This window comes from Mus pahari, chromosome 10 (assembly GCF_900095145.1).
Source record: "Mus pahari chromosome 10, PAHARI_EIJ_v1.1, whole genome shotgun sequence".
NCBI classification, from domain to species: domain Eukaryota; kingdom Metazoa; phylum Chordata; class Mammalia; order Rodentia; family Muridae; genus Mus; species Mus pahari.
The window spans coordinates 40,223,889-40,234,532 of record NC_034599.1 but is presented as its reverse complement, the minus strand read 5'-3'; the positions used below and the strand labels follow the sequence as shown (position 1 = coordinate 40,234,532).

At 47.5% G+C, this 10,644-nt stretch overlaps 1 protein-coding gene across 1 annotated transcript in view; it reads right to left on the bottom strand.

The window, feature by feature from the left end:
- Jaml (junction adhesion molecule like) overlaps window positions 1-10,644 on the bottom strand; it is a 28,345-nt gene that overhangs the window by 7,840 nt on the left and 9,861 nt on the right. The window contains exons 6-7 of the mRNA XM_021207908.1: window positions 7,308-7,420; window positions 2,984-3,215 (exon numbers count right to left, since the gene is read on the bottom strand). Of these exons, the coding sequence (XP_021063567.1) occupies window positions 2,984-3,215; window positions 7,308-7,420 (345 nt within the window). The remainder of the gene's footprint in view (window positions 1-2,983; window positions 3,216-7,307; window positions 7,421-10,644) is intronic.

The window sequence follows — 10,644 nt, the reverse complement described above, 5'->3', positions numbered from 1 at the left end:
AAGCATTTTCAAGGCTACTGACATTTTTTATGGGCAAATAATTGTCTTAGAAAGAGCCTATGCCATAATATCCAGCTCTATAGTGACAATGCTATAATGAGGCTTCAGAGTATTCTACCAGCACAATGTCCTTTACTCAGATCATCTGTTTATTCTAAAGGCATATATCAGCATTTCTTTGGGACCAGAGATCTCTAGGCATAGAAGATGCCCACAAAGACAATTGATGCCCAGCTCCTGCCTTCAAGGCTGGAGACAAACACAAAACCAGAGATTCACAAGCTTCTACATGCATGGCTACAGAGGTCTGTGTCAGAAACAGAAGGTCACAGAGAGAGGGGTGCTTGGTTCTGTGCAGAGCATGGGAAGAGATCTTTGCCAGCAAGTGCTAGAATTTAATGTGAATTAAAAAAAAAAAACAAAACCATTCAGTTTGTTGGGCTGTTGGTAATATGGAGAAAGGCTAGGAGGGCATGGTGCTTAGCTTGGCGGCCTGACGGTGCTCTGAGGGAACAGAAGCAGCTCATCAGCTGCTGTTCAAAGGCTGAAGCTGAGGATGTGGTAGGAGCTGGAGAAGCAATGGGGTCCAAGTACGGAAGGAGTTTCGTCCCCTCAGCAGAGAGTGCGTCCTCTTTTTGCTACAGGTCACAGAGAAGTCAATTCGAGTTGTAGGCAATGCAAGTGACGCAAACGCAATGTTCCACCGTGACTTCGATGGCTGGCCCTGGCTAAGGGCAGCAGCAGGGACTGGCTAAAGGCTGGTCTAATAGAGGAGAAGACAACCGGGACTAAGGTTGGAGAAGGCCTGGAAGGAAGGCGGCCTCAAAATCAGCAACAGAGATGACAGGACACACTCATCTGTTAGACTGGGAAAGCAACAGACCAAGGGCCACTCCCTGGCGTCCAGTCACATAATCACACCCATGACGGTGGCCTTAGCCAACGCTGGGGAGACGGGATGAGGGGGAGGCATGCGGATGTGAAGGATCCGTGGAAGTTGGTGAAGATGAAATACATACATGCATACAACCCCTACCGTCCCCCAAACCAGCCCTTCTCTCCCTCATCTCTATGCCCTCATCCTTGGATTCAGCCAACTGTGGATTGATGATAATCATGGGGAAGAACTGTCACCTGCCCCAGGATGGTGTGTGGAGACAAGGATGGGGTGTAGCCCTGTCTCCAGGTGGGGCGGCCTCAGAAGGAGGTGAACCCCCATGCCCCACCTTGGTGTGCTTTCTCTGTGGACTGGAAGGAAGGCAGGCTTGTGAGAACAGAACACATATAGGAATGAAGAAATTAGCGGCAATCTAGAGGTGATCTTTAGCATACAGAAGGCTGTGTATCTGTTATAAACAATTGCCATTTTTTAATATGGCATTTTTATATAAGGAGCCTAGGCATCCACAGATTTTGGCATTTTCAATAGAGGAGAAAGTCCTGGAACCAAATCTCTTCAGATATCAGGAGACCCATATGGCTGTTTATAAACATCTGTGCCCATCTAACTGTTTCCAATACCAAGAGTAGGTTAAACACAGTGTCTAATATCCCTGTCGTGGGGAAGACTGGGGACCGATGGTCTACACGCCACTGGTGATATAAACTAGAGTGGTCCCGACAATCTGAGTGAAAACAGAAGTGTAGGGTGAGAGTTGATGTGGGGTGCTGGCAGGAGAAGGAACTGAGTTGAACAAGACTGACCGAGAAAGGGAGAAAGTACAAGGTCAAAGAGCCAAGCCCTTAGGATCCCTGGTGGACGGGTGGATGATGTCAGAGCGCCCGGATTAGTGGTACCCAGGGCAGGAAGGAACTCATCAGCCCCAGGATGGTGTGTGGGGAGACAAGAATGGGGTATAGAGGTGTCTATGGGTGGGGCGGCCTCAGAAGGAGGTGAGCCCCCCACGCCCCATCTTGGTGTGCTTTCTCTGTGGAGTGGAAGGAAGGCAGGCTTGTGAGAACAGAACACACATAGGAATGAAGAAATGTCTTGAAGAAACCCATCTGTCCTGCTTCCCGCTTCAGCTGGGACCTTTTGACACTGGCAAGAAGGTGTCTCCAGCCTGAAGCCCTGAAGCCCCTCCCTTTCTTTTTTTTTTTTTTTTTTTTAAAGATTTATTTATTATTATATCTAAGTACACTGTAGCTGTCTTCAGACACATCAGAAGAGGGCATCAGATCTCATTATAGATGGTTGTGAGCTACCATGTGGTTGCTGGGATTTGAACTCAGGACCTTCAGAAGAGCAGTCGGTGCTCTTAACCACTGAGCCATCTCTCCAGCCCGCCCCTCCCTTTCTAGTCGTCTTCCCCCACCCTGAGCCGACCACAGACGGCTCCTTCAGGCCCCCGAAAGAAGGAAACTCTGCAGCCCACATCCTGACTGCTAACAGAGTTAAGATTTAACTTTAGCCTCGCACAACCTGCCTCAGTCAGTACAATTATGTCTCCCTTCTTGGTGCATAGCGTTTGCCAGAACATAAACCTTTTCATCAGAAACCCCTCTGTTTCTCCTTCTGGAACATTCCTATTTTCTCTCCGTCACTTGCTGTCTCTCATGGTTTAGAGTTAGTCTCCCTTCACGTGGATGTGCAACTCTCTCAAAGCCAAGCAAACTTGACTCGGGAGCTCCACTCTACTTCACTCCAAGCTGCCATGCAGACTGCGCTGGCCATGAGTGTGGTTTGGCAAAGCCTTGGGGCTCATTATATGTTAGCTCATTGTATGTTAGGCCTCCTTTCCAGGCCTAACAGCATGCAGAAACAGCAAGGAGAGCCCAGGCATCCGGTGAGCCAGGTTGATGGAGCCTCACTCTCAAGGTTGTGCAACTCCAAGGCCAGCCCCTGGAAGCAGCGCCTCCTTCCACTGCGCATGCCTGGGCCCCCCCCCACCCCCGCCATTGCGCATGCTTGGGACCTTCCCTCCGGCTATAGCCCTGTTGTCAGGCGTGGCCCCTTAGCTCTCTTTACCCAAATGTTAATTACTTTGAAATTCGTCCTGGATCACATGCAGCACAATGGTTTTCCTGGACTCCAGCTTCCCCAGGTAGATGCTGCAAGTGTAGATTCCTTGGTCAGACTCCTTCACTGGGTGAAGCCTGATTGAGCCATCATTGCGGAAAATGTCACCTGTCAGGTCTACACGGTTGCGGAAGCGGCCCAGGCTCTGTAAGTTTCCACTACGCAAGTTGGAGTCATAGCTCAAGACTGTCTCCTCCTACAAGGAAGAGTCAAAAGCATGAGGCTGGGAGAAGACAGTGGGGGACATCTCGCAGCTGACAAGACTGTACCATGCAAGGGCAACCAAGTCATGTTTGTTGAAGTTTCTTTCCTGGTTCTTTCTCCCAGCCCCTCCTCCCAGAAATAAGACTCAAAACTCAAAAATATATTTACAAATACCATGGCCATAGAGCTAGGCTCTTCTCTGACTAGATATAACTTAAAATATTCCATTTATTCTAGCCTACATTCTGCCACAAGGCCAGTTACCTATGCACAGATACCATGCAACCATCTCATCACATCTTCTCAGCCACTCTCCTGCCTGGCTCTATCCCAGAATCCTTTCTCTCTCAAGATTCTCCCCCTCCCATTTCCTGCCTAAGCCATAGGCCATCTGCCTTTAATTGACTGGTGATGTGCCCCTACAATACAGAAGATATTCTCACTACACATGTTCCTATGCACTTGTACAACACGTGTGTACTGGTGAAGCACAACGCCAAACCATAAACAAGTGTTTCATCAGAAGGGGTGGGTTTTAAAGGGTCCTGTGACTCCAACCTGTAATCCTAGCTACTCAGGAGGCTGAGGCAGGAAGACAGCAAGTTCAAGTGAGTAATTTAACCAGACTCTGTCTTAGAATAAGGAGGGAATAAGAGGGCTAGGGTTATGCTTGTGAAGCCAAGTGCTTGCTAGGGACATGTGAAATCCTGAGTTCAATCCCCTACACCAAAGCTAAAGACAAGAGAAGGACAGAGGAAGAGAAAGAGGAAGAAGCAGACAGATGAGTTAGAGACAGAGAGACAGAGAGAATGAGAATATAAAGTGAAATTAATTTACTCTTTACTCTTCCAAAAAGAAAAGGAAAAGGCTTTTTACTTTATTGTGTAGCACTTCAGGTTGGATTTCCTGCAGGCAGCTAAAGCATGTCTAAAATTGATGGTTACCCCCCAAACCAGTTCCTTCCAGCCCATCCCGCTTTCGGCTAATAGCAATGTCTTCTTCCAGATGCTCTGGCTAAAGGTCTTGGAGTCATCTTTAACTCCTCTTTCTTGAGCAGCTTGCATCTAATTCCCCAGATCATCCTGTGCCCTCTGCCTTCAAAATACACCCCCCCCCCAGCCCAGCTGCCCTATCTTGGCTCCCTACTGATGCCCTGCCAGGCTGAGGCTAGACCTCATCTCCACCAGAAGCATCTCTCCAGCATCAGCTTTCTCTCCTGCCTCCCTGCTCGCCCTTCCCCACAGTTGCCCCAGCAGACGACAAACCTGAGGTCCAGCAGGCGGCTCCTCTGCTCTAAACCCTCCCCGGCCCCTCAGCTCTCCTAGAGCCCCTCCCTGACTCCTTTCCTCTCCCATGCATCTCTTAAATTCCATCACTGGATTCAGTTACCCGGAGGCCCAGCTACTTCCTGAGAGCTGGTCTCCAGGCTGCGGTTCTTGCCTCTCCTGTAACTAGAACCCTCCGGTCTCCCCTCTTCACTTTGCTCAGACCACTATGTAAATGTCACCTTCATGAGGCTTCCCTGACTATCTGCAGAGCCTGCGAGCTTGATGGTTCTTCGGAGCTCTGCATCATTTATTGTTTTAGATGCCCACCTCAGGGTCGCTTCGCTGTGAATAACCCTCCACGTCTGCCGTTACTGTCCCATCGAAACAAGATCTTTACGTAAATGGAGGTCGGAATGTTTTGCAAAGGCATGTGGATATTTAGTGGTGGTGGCTGTGATGAGAGAGTGGTAGGGATTGAAACCAGGGCCGCAAGCATACAAGGCATGTGCCCTTCCTACCACTAAGTCACCGCTCTCACTCTAGTTGTTGTGGTTGTTTGTTTGTTTGTTTGTTTTTGTTTTTATTCCGAGGGAAAGAAAAGTCTTTGGGCAAAGGTAATGTGTTAGAGGCAGAAACACAAATGTAAAGATTCGGCCCCAACTCCTCTTTCTGTTGTGACCCCTTTGATGGGTGGCATACAAATGCGTGACCATGAGGGCTGGAGAGATGGATTCAGTGTAGAGGTCTGGGCTAATCCGAGGCTTTCCCTGAGGTCCTGATGTGTGGAGAAGGAACATAGCTCCTTCTATAAAACCAGGAACATGCTTGCCAGAGCCTTTAATGGTCTGGGGCTAAGGCACTGGGGGAACTGTGGCTTCAGATCATGAGAACAGAATTCTTCCCACCATAAGGAGCTATGGTTATGAGACTCAAGGCTAAGTGTATCCATTCTGTGATGCTCTTGAGACACCCTGTGTTCCCATTGTGCAACACTGCCTGATTAGCTTCCTGCTGACCGTATCCCATTGTATGATCATTTCTGCTGACTCTGTACCATTTCTCTCCTAAAAATACAGGGTACAGTGAGTACTGTTTTGGTTTGTTTGTTTGTGTTTTTTTTTGCTATTTTGGTGTTGGTTTGTTTGCTTGCTTGCTTGCTTGGACAGACTTTCAAGACAGGATTTCTCTGTGTCGCCCTGGCTGTCCTGGAACTAGCTCTATAAGCCAGACTAGCCTCAAACTCAAAGAGATCTGCCTGCCCATGCCTCCCAAGTGCTGGGATTAAAGGCTGGGTGGTGTGCCACCACCACCTGACTTGGTGTGATACTCCTTTAAAAGCTTGCTTGCGTGAGCCATCAGCTTGTGCAAGACTTCCTGATGCCAAGCTTTCAGTTTCTTTACTTCTCATCTTAAGGCCAACTCCCACTTAGGACCCTGCCAAGAAAGATCTCCCTGATGGTCCAGATCAGCTCAGCAGTGAACAGTACTTGTTCGTACAGAGGGCCCAGGGCCAGTTCCCGGCACTCACATGGTGGCTCACGACGGTTTGTACTCCAGTTCCAGGAAATGTGATATCCTCTGTCCACCTCCATAGACACCAGGCATGCATACAGTGAACGTAAGTAAATAAAGATGCAAAGGCAGGACAAGCTCTTAGGAGAGAACTTGGGGCTACCCATCATTCCCTACCCTCTACCACAATGCTGCTCTTTCTGATCCCCACAGATAGCATACTAGAGTCAGGTAGGTGCCAATGTCTTCGTTAGTGAGTTTACCTGGAATGCAGTTTAATTTATAAACTTCGCGCTTTAACTTTTATCATCTATATGTCACTCATAACACATATTTATTACATTTATTTACTGAGGGGCAGTTGCATGGTGTGAATGTAAAGAATCAGAGGGCAACCTGTAGACTCCGTTCTTGCCTTCTACCATAGGGGACCCAGGGACTGAACTCAGGTCATCAAGCTTGGCAGTGAATAGCATTACCTATTGGGTCATCTCACCAGCCTTCATTGTACATTTTGAGCCTTAAATACATCACCATGTCATGGTGGAGATCTGTTAGTCCAGTGAACTAACTTGCTATTTATTGCTTTATAATTCCCATGAATTATCCCTCACTCTGGCTCCCGAGGAGCTACCAATCCCAAGCCCTGGAAAGTTCAAAAAGGGTGAAGAAAATTCTCTCCATCACACAAAATGAGCAATGGAGCACCAGGCAAAGCTTACATAAATGCACGAATTAGGCTCATTAGGATAAGAGTGTGATTGTACTCTTATTCCTAGCCCATTGCTTTCCCAAATATGCCACAAAATATCCCCCCTTCCCTTTGACAAGTATTGCACAGAGAGAAGGAGGTAAAAGTTATCTCAAATGCATTGGTCCCACCTAGTACAAAGTGCTTACTATGTCCAACTGCACCTCGAGACTTGGAAATCTTAAAAGTTAAGCAACTATCTACCTCCTATCCCCTCTCCTCCTTCCCCTCTCCCTCCCATATCTCCTCCTCCTCTCTTCATTTTTTCCTTTCCCCTCTCCTTCTTCTTCCTCCCCCTCCTCTTCCTTATTCTCCTCCCTCACTTCTCCTCTTTCTCTTCAATAGAATCACATTTCCCACCAAGAAGTCAAAGTTGCCTAGCCAAACGGCTAAAGTAGGAAGACAGATCTGATGAACTCCAAGGCCCAAGCTTTTACAATGTCACCCCTCACCCCCCCACACACACACACACATGGACTGAAAGCTGACCCTCCTCTCCCCGCTCTGCTTCCAGCCAGGGGCTTTGAGTACAACCATGTTTTCTTCTCCTTACCTCAGCATGCCTTCCTGAAGAAAACATCCAGTTTACTTTGGTCACCCGCTTCTCTTCTGTGCTCTGGATAATACATCTCATCTGAGTTGTATCACCTACTTGGACTCTGAGCTCTGGGAATGGAATGGTAAACTGAGTCAGACATAGAGCATAATCAAATAGGCTTTCTAGACAGTAAAGTCTGGGGGCCGGCGAGATGACTCAGTGGGTAAGAGTGCTTATTCTGAAAGCCAAAGAACCTGGGTTCCAATCCCTAGTCAGGCATAACTGCTCATGGCCTTGGAACCCAGCATTCAGGAGCTGAGACAGACGGACCCGAGAACTCACTGGTCAGCCATTCTAGCCAAAATGGTGGTGCTTCCTTTAGTGAGAGATCCTATCTCAAAGCAAAGTGGTGGGGAAAGATGGAAGAAGACAAATACAGCTGTACCTTGTGTACAGGCAGCACACAAACACAAATAAATAATAAAGTGTAGCCAAGGATTCTCAACAACAAAATGTCACTGTCACCAAACCTGTGAATAAAACATCCAAGAATCGTTTCCTTCTCTCAAAGCAGCATGCTCTCCCAGCATCAGAGAATGGCTCACACCTGCCACAGTCACCAAGCCTGAGGTTCCTGTTGCTTTTACACTCCAGTCAACCCTTTTTCCTTCCCTCTAGCTCCTTTATCTGTCCCCCTTTCCAGAATTCCATATTTGAAGTCCACAGTAAGCACAGAAAAAGCCCCCGCTTTCTGCTCACAGACATGGAGTCCCACCCCAGTACAGCACCAACAGGAAGCACCAAGTCCGAAAACTGATTCTCATCTTTAACTTGCTCATTCTCCTAGTTGTGGGGAAAAGATGAATCATGGACAACTTTCTTTAACCTCTTGTACTCGTTTTACAAGTTATATTGGGACTGGCTTGAGATTTAGTTCTGGCTTCAACACAGATCATGAGACTCCTTGCAAATTAGACCAAGGAAGTAGCCAGCTCTTCTCCCCCCACCCCCCGACTTCTTTCTGTTTTCTCGGCCTGCTCCAGAGCCCTACCTCCCCATCTGACCCCGGCCGCCCCTTCCACTGGGTTGTGCAAGCAGCTGATCCTGCCATCGTCCCCCTGAACAAGCCATTCTAAGAGGTCTCCGAAAGGAAAGCAAGCAGAATAGTGGTAACTTTTCCACACTGCCTTACACAAAGCAACCGTGGGGTCTCCTAAGAAAGCAAAGGTGGGATGGCGCGCAAGGAGGCACGAGCCTGAGTCTTACGTAGACAGAGTTCTTTCCAAAGAATGCTAAACCAAGGTCATGAGTGAACAAGCGAAGTGCATAAGCAGACTTCTCATCCAGGCTGCCTCCCTGGGAGAACATGAACTTCCTGCCCAGCAAGAGAGCGACACAGTGGGAAGAAAGCAAAAGAAAATAATGTGAACTTAAACTCGGTGGAGGGGATTCTTCTACGGGAAGTGGAAAGCCACTCCAAAAGGCATCAGTAGAGAAGGGGCTCCCTCTCGATTATATGAGCACATTAACAACCCTCGTGTTTTAAATCAATAACAACAGCTGAACATTCTGAGTCTTTCTGACACACTGAGCATGTGCAGACACCTTACAGGCTGCATAGCAATTAGTCATGATAGCATGTATGTTCAGTCCCTATGATTTGGGCCCATCCAGTGCTCCATATCTGTTAAGGACATGCTCGGCCACAGAACATACCCCCCTCACCCTGCGCTGAAGAAATTACAATGTTTCTAGGTTCTTGCCATATTGCTCTCTGTTTTACAGGGAAGAAGATTGAAGGGGACCCAAAGCCACATGGATAGTGAAAAGTAAAGTCAAAACTCAAACCTGAATCCAAGAGAAAACTAACCACAAGCTTTCTGGCATGCTGTACTCTATCACATCATGTGAGTAGGAGGAGGCCTGGGGCTAAAGCAAAAGGACTCGAAGCTATTGTTGGGTTGTTTGTTTGTTTGTTTGCTTTTTATCTAAAATATCTGAGAACTATGGAAAGGCATTGAAGAAGTAGGAGAATTGTAAACCAGAGAGGACACCTTGTAGAGTAAATTCACAGATGACTATACGCACGAGCTTTCCACACGGACAGAGACACCTTTATAAACAAGTGGACAACCATTCACCAGGCAACGAGGCAAAATCATTAGGGCTTAGAGCTATCTGCTCCTGCTTTGACTGAAGGGGGAAGAAATATGGGTTCCCAAATCAGCAATTAAGGAAACACCTGACCGCCCCAGTGTGTTCCTAGCCGGTTTCCCGGACCTCTTCAGTTCTTGACAGTGGCCCCTGTTAGTCCTTCTTTATATCCACTAAACTGGAAAGGGCAGCCATGTTGTGGGCTGCACTTTGAGGAGGGTGTAGGTTCGGCATCGGAGAACAAAGGTAGGAAAGGGGCACACAAGGAGAACCTTGGGGGGAAGCTAACATTGGCTTCCTCCCTTCTAGAGGACCACAGCTTTGGAATTAAGGAAACAGAATGTAGGAAAAATGATAGGGGGGGCACAAACTGGATTCCCACGAGGGGTGCTAGTTTGAGAATTTCACCCACTACCCTAGTGTGTACTGACTGCTTACACTCTACCAAGTTCTATGCCAAAGGCTTATCAGAGACAGCCGAGCAAGGAAGACAGGGCGGTGGCTAGCATCCTGAGAGAGAAAGGAGAGGCGCTAGTGGGCTTGTTAGGAGTTCTGTAGCTAAGGACCGAAGCCAGCAGGGGACAGTAGAGGCTCTTTACTCTCAGGCAAGGAGCCCCAAAGCTATCCACTATTCCTCTACGCAATGATTATTAAAGATTCATTTTTACTTTTTTAATTATGAGTACGTGTAGTGGAGGTGGTATTTGCATGTGACTGCAGGTGTCCAAACGTTGTCAGAGGAGCTAGACCCCTTGGAGCTAGAGTTATACGCCATTGTAAGCAGGGAACCAAACTCTGGCCTCTGCAAGAACAGTCTGTGCTCTCAACCACTGAACTATCCACCTCTATCCCACACTCATTTTCTTTTAATTGGATTTTTTTTTTCATGAATTTTCCACTTTATCGTTTCCTGTCAGGTCCACCTCACATCTGTACATACCCCACTCCGTGTTATTTTTTCCCCCTCTAAAAAGAAAAAAAGACAAAGACAAGGCAACAAAAATAATAAACACAACACAGAGGGGGGAAACGCACAAAAGCACAAAAATGAAAGTCAAAATCAACAAACAAAAGATAGGTAAGACAAAAAAAAATCAAATAAAAAGTCTACAAAAATACCATTGGGATGTATGTGCATGTGCATCTCTCTCTCTCTCTCTCTCTCTCTCTCTCTCTCTCTCTCTCTCTCTCTCTCTCT